This window comes from Nelumbo nucifera, chromosome 6, assembly GCF_055504915.1.
Source record: "Nelumbo nucifera cultivar China Antique chromosome 6, China Antique-T2T, whole genome shotgun sequence".
In the NCBI taxonomy this organism is placed as follows: domain Eukaryota; kingdom Viridiplantae; phylum Streptophyta; class Magnoliopsida; order Proteales; family Nelumbonaceae; genus Nelumbo; species Nelumbo nucifera.
The window spans coordinates 17735041-17752149 of NC_142654.1; the positions used below are offsets into that span (position 1 = coordinate 17735041).

Sequence of the window (17109 nt, forward strand, 5' to 3'; positions counted from 1 at the left end):
TTTTGTTTTTTTTTTCAAACTAGAGACTTTTTTACCCTCTTCGGCACCGGCGATCGCTCCGGCCACCATTTATTAATTCAACAGATGCTTGGTACAGCATTTGGTTTCTTGTTGCCTTGAGGCAATGAATTCCAACTTTTCATAAGCCCGGTATCTCCCCTTCCTCTAATTCCTCCTCCATGGAAAACATTCCACTGTTATGAAGGGCATCTCTTATTCCTTCCAATTCCATTTCTTCATCAAACCGACCTTCCATGTCAAGAAATCTATTAGGATTGGGTTGTTCTATGAGGCCTGAGTAAGAATTTCCTCCAAACAAACCCATCCTCTCCATTGCCTGGACACCCACTTAGGAATGGCAATGGGGCGGGGATCATATTCCTTGTCCCCGAACCCGATTATAAAAGTAACCCCCATCCCCGATAGGTTCCTCGTGGGGACCTGAATCTCCGAAATTTTTTTAGATAATAATATATATTTTTTTTGAAAAATAAATTTACTTAAAATAAATAAAAATTGTAAATTAAAAATAAATTTTTAAATATGTTTTGGTATATATATAATATAAATAATATATATATACATAATATCGGGGTCGGGGTGGGGCGGGGACCTCAATCCCCATCCCTAACTCTGACCCTGATCAGGGATTCCTACTAATCCCCGTCCTCGTCCCCACCCCACCAAAACAATCCCCATCCCTCCCCCATTGGGTCGGGGAAGTCGAGTCCCCTCCGGTAGGGCTGTTCATAAGAATGCCCAACCCGACCAAACTGACCAACCCGGACCAACCCAACCTGAGTCAGCCGGGTTTTCATCAGTACCGGTCGGTTTCGGGTTGGGAAAATATATAAATCGATATATCGGGTCGGTTTCGGTTTTCTTGTGTGAAAACCGAAACTAACCCGACCCGAACTGAACTAGTCTTCTACTAGTTCGGTAATTCCTAGTTTGAGTAGTTTCTTACTTAACTATAACTAGTCTTCTAGTAGAACTAGAAGGCCCATTAGGCAATTACAATTAGAATAGGCAATCTATCATAGTTTCTAACTTTTTATAATCTTTTACACCAAATAAGCAACCCATTAGGCAATTACAATTAGAATTCAATTAGATGTCCTTTTGTACAGGAGCAAAACCGAAACCGACCCAAACCGACCCAACCCAACTCAAACCGACCAGATCGGTTTGGCCTATTAGTGGGTCAGTTTCAGTTTTCACCTCAGGTAACCCAACCAGGTCGGGTCGGTTGGAAAAACCCCAATAAACCGACCCAACCCGACCCGTGAACATTCCTACCCTCCGGGGATGGAGAAAATTGCCATCCCTACACCCACTATCCTCCCTTAAATCGTCAAAATAAAAAACCGGATTCTAAATGGCAAGGCTAGGGCTGTAAAGTGTCCCTCTACAAGAGAGGGCATGTCTATATAGTTAATATGAAAAGCATGACTACACATAGGAAGCAACCTTAGTTTGTCTTGCTGTTAAAATTCACATAGGCAATCTGCACAGTCAAACGACTCTTTTAGACCCATTATCTCTTTGTAGTGGAAAATAGAGAGAGCATCTATGAAAGCTTGATCTAGACCAGAGTCATGCAGCTGGAAGAGCTATTGCAATTGCCTTTAGAGAGCATCGGAACCAGAAATTTCCGGGTATCTGTTAGACTGAGATGTCGAAGAGGAAGATAGTTGCTTTATAAGGAATCTAACAAGCAGGTGGAGCAGGCCAGAGATGACGAAAATAACGGCTAGAATAACTATAATAAAAAGAACAGCAGGGCTGATTCTACTGCTAGATGATGATGAAGGAGTTGATTCTTTCTGGTAATTATTGTTATTATAAGGAGATGAGGATGAAGATGAAGAGGAAGCAGGAGAAAGCAAAGGAGTGAGAGGAGGTGGGTGGGTCAAAAGGCCAACTTTTTCCATCATTTGAATCTGGTTCCAAGACATTTTTAGGGGATGGGTGGACTCAAAAAACCATCTTTGTTTTCAGCTTTCCCAAACACACAAAGGCATTCATAGCTAGGCTAAAAAAAACATATTTTCACGAGTTATGTGTAATTGAAAAACCGGAGAGGGAGGTGAGGGTAAAAAAGGTCTATGGTTTGAAAAGAAAAACAAAACATTAAAGGAGGGTTTAATGAAAAAACCAAAGCCCTGGACAAAAAATAAGGGTTAGAGCTTAATGAAAAAACAAGGGTAGAGTCGCAGACTAAAGCCCTTTTGAATGAGTTTTGCAGCAGGGTTAACGTTCGTCCATTTAGCGTCGCACGCGGAAATGCCCCACCGCGTGTGACTAGACAGGTGTCAGTCGCACGTCGTATGGGGCGGTGATGTGGGACATTCCAATATACATCTCATTTTTAGTATGAAATTACATTTTACATAAAGTCATAAACCATTAAAATAAATTTTTCTTACTCATAAAATTATTAGAGATGTAGATTATATAATTCATATATTTTAATATATATTTGAATTTCCATGATTTATCTATATGCATCTTGAATTTTCCATTGAACCTTGTATCTAAATATATTTCTTTAATTTTATTTTTAATATTTTTTACAATTTTCAATACTCTGGACCTTGTATCCAATTTTACATCATATAATTAAAATGTGATGTGACACTTAAAAAGAAATAACGTGCTATGCTAATAATGGGATACTAAGGATCACTCTCTAACACACCAACTCTCAAAATAAAAAAAAATGTTTTATTATTTTTAAAACCCAAACCTCCCCACCTCATTTATCTTAAAACCCCACCTCTTATACTCACTAATTCATTTTCTTATTTAACTTGGCCCTCCAAAATAAAATTTCGACTCTGCCACTGATTTTAATCTAAAATCTCAAACCCGTCTCAGGCCCTGTAACGTTTTGATAAACGTCCCATTAAGGTCGGGATCGGGATGGATAGAATACCTTAAAATTCCCGCGAAATTTTCATACTGCGACAAAAGAAACATTGTTCGTTTGGTTTTTGCTTTTGGGTCGTGGGTTTTGGTTCGAGGGACTTCTGAAAATTCGTATGTCTTGGGAAAGCGTTTGACACAATCAGAACATGTTTTTATTTTCAGACCAGAAAAACGATCACGTTTTTACTTATTTTCTTCTTTCGCTGTTTTCTCTTGCAGAGCGTATTAGGTTTTGCATAACCGAAAAATGCAATTGTTAGCAACGTTTGAAGAGTTTCTTAATTTTGCTGAATGTCTGCTAAGATAGGGTTTATGGTTCAAGGTTGATACTGGGGTTTAGAGACGGAAAGCTTTGATATCAGACATGGTGAGTTAGGGTTTCTGCACAGTTTCTGGATTTTTTTTTTGTCTTCTTTTTTCATTTTTCCTGTCAATGTAAGTTGTTTCATTTTTATTCGACAGCAGTCGGATATCCGGAAGTGGTTCATGAAAAAACATGACAAGGGCAATGGAAATGCAGCTAAGCCCGAGAAGCCTAATACAGCCACCTCACAGCCTGAAACTTCTCCTCCAGCTGCAGCTTCACCAGATAAACCTGTAAGTGTCCTGCATTGTCTCTTCTGTTCGAAATACTTGTATAGTTGTATTCAGTTCCAAGGTAGTTCTAGCATCTGGGTTTTAGTTGAAATTTATTTGGACTAAATGGGCGTCCTTTTTTTTTGATCAGTAACAAATAAAAAAAAATATTAAAGGTATAGAACAGAGTATACAAATTTACAAGAGGGCAGTCTAGTATGCACTATATACGCCATAAGCTCTTACATTAGGTTTCCTTTGGTACTTCCTCCCAAAACAGATCTCTGTTCACCTTTTGTCTGGCTAAAATATCATCCATACTGTTTGTGCACACCGACACCCACTGAAACATGGCCATCAATTCTGTTGCTAACAATCCGATTTCCCTTGGTATGCATCTATACTCCCATGTTTCTGGTGCTTTTCTTCTTAACCATCCCACTTATCACTTTGGAGTTCCCTTCCATTATGATGTCTTATACCTTAAAATTTTTCCCAGCCTTGGCCCATTCAAAACTGCCATCAGCTCTGCCCTTGCAATAGGGCCTGAATACAAAGCCAATACCTTCCCTCCTCACTTCTGAAGAATCTGGACACGCCTTCACAACCGAATCCCTCAGGATTTCCTACACTGCAGCCATCAAAGTTCATCTTGATAAAATATGAGGCAGGTGGCCTCTAAGAGTTCCTTGCTCCTGGCTTAGCATAAGAAGAATTGCCAACAGTTCTAATTTATAACCACATCATTAAATGATAAACATATTTTTTTTGGGTAATAGAAATAAAATTTATTAATCAGAAAAAGAGAGTACAAGAGGGGAGTGACCAGAAGTCACTCAAGAGAGAAAAGAGAAACAAAATCCAATTCTCAAACAAGAAACCAACCCATCTGAGCCTCAAAATCACCAAAATCCTAGAGCCAAAAAGACCACTAAAAGGCAACCAGAGACCAAGCAAACTCAAAAATACAAAAACTCGACTCAAAGAAAGCACAAATAGAACACTTCAAAACCCACGAGAAACAACAACCTCCCTCAAACAACCAACACCAAAACCACCCTCAGACACTGCAACCTCTAAACTACTAACCACTAAAAACTTCTAGTGGTTTTCTTGGTCTTCAAAACCTTCTTGCTTGGTTTAATCCCTCAAACATCTCGATGTTTTCTTTGTTTTTTTAATTCTTCTATTTGCTAAAATGCATGTCTGGAAATCCAATGAGCAAGAGGGGTTCTCATTAATCATTTCCAACTCCAGCACTATGTTTTTCTCAAAGAACTGGGCATCAACTAAAGTGACAGTTTTTTCACTAACATCCTCTTCCAAAGTAGCTGTGGTTAAGTTATTGTGGCCTTCATCAATTGGCGGTGCATGCAGTTGAAAGTTGAAAATCTCTAGCATTCTCCCTTTAAGGCATCACGTAGTGTTCCTCCAGATCTTGGAACATTTTCCTTGTAAATGATTCACCTCCCAAAATAAACAAGCCTAAAGCTTTACTTACATCCCCGGCTGTGTCTACAACCTTATTCACTGTGTCAATCTGATGAGTCTCATCTATACAAACTTCTTCCTCATCCTCCTCACTTAGACTTCTCTCCTCATTGGAAGAAATAGCACCATCTTGAATCCTTTCAATTACGGTCTCTGTGAAAAGTCTTGTTTTATATGTTCTTTTCCCATTATAAACTTTCATTCTCCCATCAGTTTGGGTTTTTTCCTTTAGTTCTTGCCCCATTCTTTAACCCCTTCTCCTCCGGAATAGGAATCAAAGCTGGATAGGACTTTTGATCCTTCACTATTCTTCTCCCACCGACATCTGGATTCAGCACTAGAACCTGATCTATGCCCTCGGTCAACAGAGAATCAGCCCCCAAATCCTTTGGTTGTATACTCTCTAAAATTTCTTCCCCATATTAAATTCAGAGAAATAGAAGAATGAATTTAGCCTAACTCTGATGAACACTTGTGTTCCACAACACTGCAACTGAAGGCAATGCAGTCAACACGCACTTTCTCTGCCCCCAAAAGCAAAAAAGAGTCTTCCTCACCTTTTCTTCCTTCACGAGGTGAAGTGGAAACAACTCCCAGACCTTCGTGACCCTTATTCTATTCACACGTCTTCTCCAAAATCATTCAACCTCTCAAGTTTTCTTGGAAAGCATCTCTTCTACTCTTAGAGCACTCACCATTGGTGTAGGAATATCTCGTAACAAAGCATTTGTATTCGGCTATTCACCCCTTCCAAACATGTTCGTTGTCTTCCTTTTTTTTTATAGATATGTTCGTTGTCTTCCCTTAAAGTTGTCTCAAACCTTCTTTGGCGGTCTCTGTGATTTCTAAGACTTGGCTCCCCATTGAAAATTCCCTGTTCAGAAAAGGAATAGATTTGGACCGCAGTAGGGTCGAGCTGGCCTTTGACCCGATCCTACTTGGTCCATCAAAAAGACCCCCTTATCAATTGGGCCGGCCCCTCTTATCATTAAATGAGAAACACACAAAAATTGGGGAAGTTTTAACCTGATTTATCATCCTTACCAAGATATTTTCATCAAATCTTCCTTTGATTGGCATTTATAAAGGAAAGTCCTTCTATTCTATTCCTCCCACAAGATTTAATGAGTGTCCTATTGCTATGTGATTTTAATCTTTCTGTAGAGATGATGGGTTTGGTTGAAATATATGGTTAGCTCTTCTTGAAGGGAATGGAATAAACATTACTATAATTGATTTCTTGATTCATTGTTTTAAAGATTAGGTTTCTTTTTTTCAATTGTTTCAAAGGAACACTAGAAAGTGTTTATTCATTTTCTTCAGTTTATTCTCCATGAAAGGCTGAAATTACAATCTTTACACAGGTACATGAAAGTGGAGAAGGTTCAGGAAGAAGGAAAACTAGCAAATATTTTGCTACTGATTCCCAGAAGCCAAAAGATGAAAAAGAGATAGAGTGCACTCCAGCTAAAAGAAAGACTGAGAAGAGTAGGGAGGAATTGAATTGTGATGTGAAACCCCCATCTGCAAAGAGAGTTCATAAGGGTGATGAGGATGAGGACTTTGTCTTGCCCAGCTTGAAGAAAAACTCAGCCAAGGACACTCCAACCAAGAAACTGAAGAGTGGGTCAGGCAAGGGTATTGCTCAGAAATCTGTGGATAGTGATGAGAGTGATGAAGAGGTCCCTGATGATAAAACTGTCAAGTCTCCTTTTAAGGCTGCTGGAAGGGGTGCTGGTGGAAGAGGTGCAGCAGCAGCACCAGCTGGTGGAAGAGGGAGAGGTGGTGGTAGGGGTGGATTCATGAATTTTGGTGAAAGGAAAGATCCTCCACACAAGGGAGAAAAGGTGAGAAAAGTTTAGCACCTCCTAATTTGTTAAATGGAATGACTGTACTTTTTTGTGAATTTTGATACATGGATGTTGATGTATTCTTTTAATTGCGTTCCAGGAAATTCCAGAGGGTGCTCCTGATTGTTTAGCTGGTCTGACTTTTGTGATCAGTGGGACTCTTGACAGGTATTGTTTTTGCATATGTAATAAGCAGTTCATATACATAGCCTTTTAGGAATATTGTCATCATTATCATTTCTCCTGTCCTACTTTGATGGGTTTGGCAACATGGTCCTGTTTCTCTCTTTCTCTCAATTTGAAGCCTTATTTTCTGTTAAAGATAATACTTTTTCTCTATGTTTTGATTGTTAACATGAGAACAATTTTATTGAATTGCAGAAAAGAGTAGATGGTATATACAAAACTGATTGTGCCAAACACCACACAAATTGCATTGGGCAGCCAATCTCCCTACCGAACCTATCCCCTTTCTTTGATTACACGTCTTGTTATGATTCACTATCAGTGGATCCCCAATACAATTTATTCCTGATAATCCCATGTCTGGTTAGTGCATCCGCCATGCCATTTGCTGATCTTTGTTTCTATGTGAAAGTAGCTATCATCTCCCTTGCTAGATGTCTCACTTTTCTCCAAGTGTGCCTACAGCACCATGACCCTAGTTCTATTTTCTTTTTCCTTTTCTTTTTGTAAGCAACTAAGTTATTTCATTTAATATGTACAGAAGTATGTACTAGACTGCTAGTCTTTCATACAACCCAAATATAGGCTAGAGCAACCGACCAGGCCCGTATTTTATGTAAAGCTCCTATTCACCCCTTGTGTGCTTAAGGCATTAAACATACCATTTATCAACCTCTCAACCCACTGTGATGTACCTCTATGTTTCTTGTCAGCCATCTGATTTCCTTAATATTTTTGATAATAAATAAAAAATAAAATTTATTAAGAGAAAAGAGGAGTACAAGAGAGGTGACAAGATATCACCCACAAGTGAACAAAAGAAAAAAACCAACAACCCTCCCTCTCCTATGCAAACTATCCAAATCCCAAACAAGTAGATCAATCCCACACCAAATACATTAAAAACCTCAAAAGAAGAAACCACTAGCCCAAGATCAACCCATTTTCAAACCCTATCTACTCTAGTAACTCTACATGCCACCAAAAGTTCAACAAAACCCCCAACAACAATAACAGATTAAACAGATTTTCCTGGATCTTGGACGCACTCATCTCTACTTATCTTGTTGAATTTCTTTGTTTTCTTCACTTTCTCAATAATCCTGATCCCAAACAATCCCATCTCTATTAATCCTTTCTAGTTCCAATGCTGCTTCCTTTTCAAAGAACTGATATTTCTACCAACTCAGCATTCCCTTCAGGTCCATCTCCTTCTTCTTCAACTGCTCTCAAACTCTCTTGAATCTCTCAATATTCCTTTCATTATTGCAAACTGCCACAAAATGTGATATATTCTTTTCTTTATCCTTCAAAGGCATGAGGCATCATAGGCCTACCAAATTTTTCTTTCAGCTCCTTAATTCCTGACAGCTTCCTCTCCTCCTATAAAGAATAAACCCAGAACTCTGCTGACCTCCATATCAGTATTTACCACTGTTTCCAAATCAATTGTGCCTTCAACTTCATGAGTTTCATTGATGACCACATCTTCCTCCGAAGACTCACTCAAGTTATTGTCACTCATTTCAGTCTCAGTGTTTCCACCTCCAGCTTCTTTTTCTTCACCTTCTGATAATGGTTTTGTTCTGGAATTTTTTTTTATGCTTATATGTCTTCACCCTCCTTGCATCCACAAAACCCAATATCCAAACCCTCCTCCATTGTGACACCCCCACCATCCTTCATTGCTCCTTTCCCATCTTTTCCTGCCATCTCCTTCAAAGTTTAAACACCAAAACTTCCTTCACTTGATCTCCATAAACCCTTATCCATTCCTCCTTCTCAGTACCTTCCTGTAACTTTTCTGTAGAGATGAGAGTTTCAGACTCCAACACATCTGTGCCAACTAATGATTCCTTTACGGTGTGCTTGTACCTGAACATACTTGTAATCATTCCTCCAACCCAAGGTTTGGAGCAGCGAACTTATCTTCCTTATTTTTCTGTAAGCATCCTTCATCCTTTGGAGTTTCGAATGTAATCATCCTCAAAAATTGAAGGGTATTTTGCCAATTCCAAACATTTTCCCTTCTCTTTTCCATCTCGAACAAATCTTTTTCTGAACTGCTTGTTAAAATTCAAATATTTTTCCTTTCTCAAAGCCCCACTCTAGATCATCACTTAGCCTTTCTAAGAATTTCACTTGCCCGCTTCTTCTGAGTAGTAGAACCCTTACTTTTTCTTGCTGAGACACGGATCTCTACATCACTTTTCCTTCCAATAACTACAGGGTTATCTTCCTTGGAATAGCTAAACTGCAACTTGGAGAAGGCTGCTGTGAACCGGAAAGCTAAAACAATTCCCACTACTTAAGACAGGAAGGGACGATGATACATCTTATGTAGCATCTGCTAACTCCCCATTCCCACACATGTGACTATTTAAGTAACCACGTGCCTCCTGGTTTAAACTGGCCAATTGTGATCTAGAATTTGGTTTACTTGAATTGCATCACACTTTCCACTCTACCTAATTCACATGCCTGATAACTCGACTCTTCCTGAAACAGCTCTGTCCCCACATGTGCCCGACTTTTCGCTATCACATTTATCACCCAAACCCCCTACACGGGCTACACGGCTACACCCATCAGTCTCTTTAACTCTTTTTTCTTGCCTAGCATGTTAAAACTCTTCAAGGTGAAAGGCTTTCCATCTACTCCAGTAGACTGCCCCTATGCATAGCACTTGCTCCAATATTTTTCTTCATTTCTCAAAATCGCATTATTTTTAGAAAACTGGAGCACAATTCTTTCCCTCTTCAGGTTATCCAATTCCAAACTTGACAAACTGCTGGCAATTTGAATTAATCAATCTTTTCAGGCCACGTAGACCATCTTCAACCTGTTCGTGTTCCAGCCTGTGACCTCTCCATAGTGCAGCTTTGACCAGTGATTTAAAAGAGGCGAGGCACATTGGCATGTCCCTTTTGAAAATTTGTGCATTTTTTCTATTTGCCTTTTATGTCAAGCTGCTGGGCCGGGGACTCCGCCCCGGACCCCCGACCAAACCCCTTGAGGCAAGCAAACAAGTCCATATCAGAATCTTAAATTTTTAATTTCTATAAAAAAATTATTATTCTATTTGTCTTTTAAGAATATCTTTTATAGTTTTCTTAGAATGAATGAATGAGCAACATTGGCAAATAGGGGGTTTTTGGAGGAGCTTCCATCAAAGTTTACTTTAAATCCTAAGTTTATTGGAGGAACCCACTTTTCCTGAATCACAGTCTTCAAGGATGAAGAATTTGCTACTACAAACCGATTCCTTATAATATCATCAAAGGAATCCTTGAACAAATCCAAAGTCTTTAACCTGTGTGCAGCCTTGAAAGTAATGTTGTCAATTAAATCTTTCCAGGATTTGGCATGCTCTTGGAAGGTTCTATTGTTCCTTTCCTCCCAAAACCCAAACTATTGCTGCTCTTGTAGCTCTCTGCTCTCCACATTACTGTTCCCCTTTTCTTCTGTTGTCTCAAAAAATTTGCATAAAAAAAACCTGCAACGCAAGAAGGGGCCAGGGGGTGTCCACCTGCAACCAATGAGAGAAGAAAACCATTTCCAAATACGAGAAGCAAACGAATAGGAATGCCATCACTATCAAGACAAAGGCAACGGACATTAGGAGAGAGACACCAACTTGGATTCCTTTTCTGAAACAAATCACAAGTGTTAATCTTATTGGGGTGTTGCTTTGACCCAATTGGCCAGTTTCACAGCAGTATTCTTAATTGAAACTTCTTTTGTATGGGCCTCCTTCCTGAAGATTCTTGTGTTTCTTTCTTCCCAAATTAACCGAAGGATGATAACTCTGGTGCACCTCCATAGCATCTTCCCCCCTTTCTTTAGAGGGAGAAAGCTATGATCAAAAAGACTCTTTGAATTATTTAAGGCAACCCTGTCACCTACTAGAAATTCACAGCAGTATATGGAAACTATTTAGTAATTTTTATTCTTTTGCAATTTGGAACATTAGTTGTTTCTTTGTTAACAAAGGAAAGAATTTATTAAAAGAAAAATGAAGATACAAAGCTAGGTGATAGGATATTAGGATGTCATCAAATAGAAAATGGTAGAATAGTATAATCGCTACATGGCACCCCTGCAAATCCATTGCAAAGATCCCCATATGTAAACTAAAATGCCTACCAATAAAATCCTAACAACAAACCAAAAGAAGCTGTCTTCCAAAATTACAGACTGTAACTATTGATAAATAAACCCCTCTAAATCATTGTACCCGAATCTAGGGTTAGCTGAAGGGGTGTTGCAGGTCTGCCATTCACCTATGACATCTTCTGTACAGATGGTGATGTAAGTAGTACCGCGAGAGAAAAGCAATCAGCCCTGCTCTGATACCAAGTTAACAGGTTGTGTAGATTGATTTCTGAAAGTCAATAGTGTGGGAATAAAAGAAGAGACAAGAAAAGAAGAGAGAAATTTGAAAAGGGAGATGTGAATATAAGTCTTGGTTCCCACACCCCAACCATTTGTTATTTATATGTGAAGAGTACAATTACAAGAATGCTCCTGATTAGGTTCTCAATTGTAAGATTAACTACAATGACAATAATATCCTCACCAATTGTAGAACCAACTTAACAGAAACCATTATCGAAACTTGGGATTCATCTTTCACAAAATAACATAAACCAATTTAACTAAGGTGGTGAAATTTGGATGATGTAGTTTATACATTAAAGATTGACATTATTGTGCCATGTTGTGTAATACTCTCTTCATATTCTCCATATATATATAAATGTGCCAACAGTTGGGTGAAATCTTTACTTGACTACTGCTTGTATCTCTCTAACATTTCTTAAAATGGTTTTGTAAACTATATTCAAATTTAATATCGGCCTTTGGCTGCAATGACAGTTTGGAAAGGGAAGAAGCAGAAGACTTAATTAAGCGGCATGGTGGGCGTGTTACTGGATCTGTCAGCAAAAAAACGGTAAATTTATACTTATATCTTAATTTTTTCTTTAGTCTAACTTAATTATATCTATGTATGACTGAAATCTTATATTCACAGAATTATCTTCTTGCTGATGAAGATATTGGTGGGCGGAAATCCACAAAAGCTAAAGAGCTGGGGTTGGTGACTTGAGATTTCCTCAACTGGTCTTTTTTTTTTCTCTTTTCTACTTGTCATCTTGTTTTTTATGAACTCCTGAAATTTTGTGTAGTACTGCCTTTTTAACCGAGGATGGATTGTTTGACTTGATCCGTGCATCAAAACCTGCAAAACCACCTGTGCGAGAGGAACCAAAGAAGAAAACTGCAGATAAGGCTGTGGAATCACTGCCAAAGAGAAGTCCTAAGAAAGTAGAAAGAAAGGGTATTGAGAAGTTGTTTTCATTTTATATTAAAATTTCATTATTTGTATAGATTACTTGTCTGTGGAACTCTGAAAATCTTTTGTGGTGTAAACTCTGATTGAGGAGATACCTTGTCTTTCTGAGATCTTGGTATATGTTTTCATGTTTCCTTCAGTATTGGATGTATCAGGAGAAGGGATTTCTGGCTATGGACATCATATAGCAATATAGCATATTTAACTTCTGAGTTACTCCATTTTTTGGTTGAGGCATAAAACAATTACATATTAGGAAAAGTAAAATGGAAAACTGAGGGTACAAAACTGCTTGGCGATTATTTATCAAAAGAAAAAAAAAACTGCTTGGCAATTAAGCGAGGCAAGCCTCCAAGTGTGCCTTGTTGCCAAGGCATCGCCTTGACAACTATGGATGTGGGACTGATGTTCTGATACGAAGTTGATGTAGGATTTGACAACTGTAATACCAGTAGATGTAGAACAATGTTTTGAAATGCAGAGGCGTGACTCGAGGTGTTCCACTACCTAGAGGTGTGAGGCGTAGTTCAGAATGCAAGAGGCATAAACCTCTCAAGAACAAGCCTCCTTGAGAGGAGGAAGAAGAAAAAAAAAAGAAGAGGAAGGAGGATTTCATTTGTTTTTTGTTGTTTCCTTTTTATGACTGGTATCTTGTTTCTTGTTTCTTTTTTTTTCTTTCCTTTCTTTTTTGCATGAGGCACATGGGGCATATGCCTTAGAGGCATCAATGCCTTTGGCATGTGCCTCAAGGCATTTTAGGGGCACCTCTCTGGAGGCGTGCCTCAAGGCATTTTATGGGAGAGAGTGGCTTCAGGAGAGGTGTGCCTTCTTTTCATTTCATCAGAAGAGCAGCTATTAGATTTTCTGACTAAGGGAGTTCTGAAAGTAAAGCTTCAACAAATTATGTAAGTAAGCTGACCATGATTGACATCTATGCTCAGCTTAAGGGGGAGTGTAGTGAGAATGGGACGAATGGGCCTTAGTGTTTTTATCTCTTTTAAGTTATGTTTTAAGTTTATGTTCTTTCTGCTTTGGGCCTTAGTTATGGGCCTCTTTTGTTTTGTTTTATTATTTCTTTAGTGCTGGCCGCCCCATTAAGGGCATCCAGGGAGTTGTACTCGGTTTAAAATTAAGAGAATAAAAGACATCTTGGGGGGGCTGGAGAGAAAGGATCGGACTCTTCTCTTCTCTCTTCCCTTCTCTTCTTCTTCCACAAACTTCTGCTGAAACCTTTCTTTCTTCTTCTTTTTCTATATTTTCTGAATTATTGCAGGTGTGTTTCACAACTATAGTAAAATGTGAGTTTACCAAAATAGTAGTTATGGGAATTACTGTAAAGAGTACGTCTGAAAGTTTCCATAAATAGTAATTTTGAAATAACAAAAAGTTCTAAAAAACAGAACACTATTCTTATTTCTTAAGAGACCAACTAGAAAATAGATGGAAAAACTGAAACAATACCAATATTCTATCATCCAAAAAATTTGAAATTGGTGTTGGAATTGAAAAACTGATTTAATTCTCCATGATTTCTTTCCTTGCTTTCATTATCTGTCTGCATCATTGATGTGTGTCCAAAGTCTGACATGGTAAGATGAGAAAACGTGGACTTGTTGAGACGTCTATGGAAAATTATATACTGTTAGAATAATTCTTTTTTTTTTTTGAATTCTAAGCTTCTAACATTATATGCCTTTGTTGCTAAGTGATGATGTTAGATATTACAAATGGATTTGTCTTGTAGATTAGCCGTTCATTTGTGTCAAATAAGCTAGTAGAAAGAGAGGAAGTGTTGTGTAGAAGTGCCCTCAGAAATTGGAGTGTGGAGTGGTGGACTCAGATTTGTGTCTGACATGACACATTGTCCATTTAGGAAAGTCTATGCAACATGCTCATCTCATGTAGCACAAACTATAAGAACTCAAATAAGCTCCATTCCTTCCTTGCTCCATGTTTTTGCACTAGACACACATATGGAGACTATTGGAGTGGTCAATTCAATCCTACTATAACTAGGATGAATTACAGAATTGCCAGTTTGCCACTATGGTATGAAAACTCAGTAGCTCTGAATTACTTGATTAATCAGTCTGAAATTTTAAAAACAACTAAACTATGGCTAGACAAACTCTAATGCCAGAGGCCCCACAGACGATATGTAAATGACCAAATCCCTATTGTCTAAAATTACATAAATATATAACTGACCTGGTTGACCAGGGTTCAAATCTTGGAAACAGCCTCTTTGTACAAGGGTAAGGTTGTCTACATCTGTCCCTCCCCAGACCCTGCATTGCCGGGTACCTTGTGCACTGGGTCTATATCAATGAGCTTTACGGAATCAGCATTTATTGTTTTACCTAGCCAGCCCTTTTTTCTTTCAATTGAGGTAAAAGGACAAAACTGCCATTATGTGGCATTAAGTGACAATATTTATATAATATTCAAGAATTTACATATATGTATATATATGATGTATGTATTTGTCTGTTTCCATTTGTTTGCATCAGATATTCCTGTTTTAGAACTAGATCTAAATAAGATTGTAAACTTGGGTAAGGGAGTCCAAAATAATGAGACTCTAGTTGAACACATTATGAAGATTAGCATGGACCACATGCAGAGAAAATATAGAGATTACTTATAAAAAAGAAAATATAAAGATTCTGCCATGTCTGATTAAATGGAGGGTTGCCATGTTATGAAGGGAAAAACGGAGAAAAGTCAAAAAAGAAAAATAGAAAAAAGTGAAAAAGGTAAAAATAGAAATGCAAGAAACTCACATGAGTATCAATGTGTCAGTGAAGTGGGAGATACGTCTCCTTGTTTTAATACTCTAGATGGATATGAGTGGGGGCCCAATGATGTTATATAACGGGTAACTGTGAATTAGTCTATTCTTTTCACCAAAATAATTATGGGCACATTGGGGGGGGGGGTGTTGACTAGTATATGCACATATGCATATCTCTATGTTTGAATCTGTAGGCATGCAAGATGTCCAGGTACTGATATCTTCATAATTGTTAACATTATAAAGTTCCACACCTTTTAAAAGTTGCATATGTTTTTCCCCCTGTTATTGTTTAGGTATTGGTGATCTTGGTCTAAATTTCTTTGACATGGAAATCCTAACATTTATTTTTTGCTTAATTTCTTTTGTACTTTATGATATTCCTTCTGACCTTGTTCTACTGGTTTCTATAAAAGATCAAGGAGGCAGTGCTTTGGCAAGAAAGGTTGGTCCAACCAATTCTGCTTCAGGTGTTTCTCTAGCTAAGCAGAATGGCCAAACTGTTGGACATTCACTGACATGGACAGAGAAGTATAGGCCAAAGCTTCCAAATGATATTATTGGCAATCAGTCACTTGTATGTGAGCTAGTTCCTCGTCTTTTCTTTGAACCAGTCCAGTTGCTGGGTTTATGTATCTGTATTTGGAGCAACACATATGAAGTAAGATTGTCATGTAAATCTATGTATAGGTTAAGCAGCTTCATGACTGGTTGGCCAATTGGAATGAACAATTCCTTCACACTGCGAAAAAAGGGAAAGGGAAGAAGCAGAATGATGGTGGAGCTAAGAAGGCTGTACTAATAAGTGGAACACCTGGAATAGGGAAGACTACGTCAGCAAAGGTTGTCAGCCAGATGCTGGGGTTCCAAGCAATTGAGGTCTTCAATTCTCGACTACTTTTCCATTTCAAGAGTGCAAATGTTTATCCAAGTAGTGTTTGAATGTTAAATGCATCGTGCTTACTTCCCCATTTTAAGCTATATTTTAATTGTCTAGGTTAATGCTAGTGATAATCGTGGAAAGGCTGATGCCAAAATTTTCAAAGGAATTGGTGGAAGCACGGCTAATTCCGTAAAGGAACTTGTTAGTAATGAAGCTCTGAGTGCTAATTTGGATCGGTTAGTGTCACTTGCTTAGGATTTCCCACAGCAAAAATATCCTTTTATTTTATTCTTTTTTGCACTTTCAGGAAGAAGACATGTCTCCTAATTTTTTACATATTTCTTGTTAATTGGAGTTGCAGGTCAAAGCATTCTAAAACTGTGCTAATTATGGATGAGGTTGATGGTATGTCCGCTGGAGATAGAGGTGGTGTGGCTGATCTTATCGCTAGCATCAAGATATCCAAGATTCCTATCATCTGTATCTGTAATGATCGCTACAGTCAGAAACTAAAAAGCCTTGTCAACTATTGTTTGGTCCTTACTTTCCGGAAACCGACAAAACAACAGGTTTTGCATTTCTGCTATTTAAATTTCTTGTTTATTTTCTTTCTTTTCTGGTAAACTCCTTTTTATTTACTCAAATATCATGTTTGAGTGTATTTTCACCTTATGTACTCATGATTTCTATTCTCTCTTCTGCATCTCATTGTTGCATGCTTACTGCAAGTTGCTGCTTTTCAGTCCCTTCAGTTAGGTTTAGAAGGATGAGATTTGTATGAGGCTGATGAGTTGCTCCAATAGGGTAGGGGGATGCCACTCCATGCTCACTAAAAACTCATTTTCTTGATTATTGATTCTTGTGCAAGTATGGAGAAAACGTCTGTTGAAGTTTCTTGTGCATGTGAGGTTGAAACTCACCTAGATATTGCTTAGTTACTATGTTGCACAGACATGGCTACTTGTCAAAGCCATTGAAGGGGAAGGAGAAGAGAAAGGATGAGGATTTAAAAGGTGTTACCAAAAGTACCAGAGGCAGAGGC

The 17109-nt window shown here is 38.3% G+C and overlaps 1 protein-coding gene and 1 pseudogene across 4 annotated transcripts in view; one reads left to right on the forward strand and one right to left on the reverse strand.

Annotated features, from left to right (window-relative positions):
• Positions 1–139: 139 nt before the first annotated feature.
• On the reverse strand, positions 140–1982 carry LOC148790636 (RING-H2 finger protein ATL46 pseudogene; annotated as a pseudogene).
• An 896-nt stretch (positions 1983–2878) lies between these two features.
• RFC1 (replication factor C1) overlaps positions 2879–17109 on the forward strand; it is a 65223-nt gene continuing 50992 nt past the window's right edge. For 2 of the 4 annotated variants that reach the window (XR_016077192.1, XM_010249713.3), the window contains exons 1-12: positions 2888–3042; positions 3151–3298; positions 3397–3528; positions 6363–6845; positions 6949–7016; positions 11913–11988; positions 12070–12131; positions 12224–12375; positions 15601–15761; positions 15875–16063; positions 16182–16303; positions 16429–16636. Coding sequence is in view for 2 of the 4 variants with exons in the window: in XM_010249713.3 (XP_010248015.1) it covers positions 3296–3298; positions 3397–3528; positions 6363–6845; positions 6949–7016; positions 11913–11988; positions 12070–12131; positions 12224–12375; positions 15601–15761; positions 15875–16063; positions 16182–16303; positions 16429–16636 (1656 nt within the window). In the remaining 2 variants the exon portion in view is untranslated. Of the gene's footprint in view, positions 3043–3150; positions 3299–3393; positions 3529–6362; positions 6846–6948; positions 7017–11912; positions 11989–12069; positions 12132–12223; positions 12376–15600; positions 15762–15874; positions 16064–16181; positions 16304–16428; positions 16637–17109 lie in introns of all 4 variants that reach the window. The other 2 variants (XM_010249706.3, XR_016077191.1) reach the window with 2 other exon arrangements.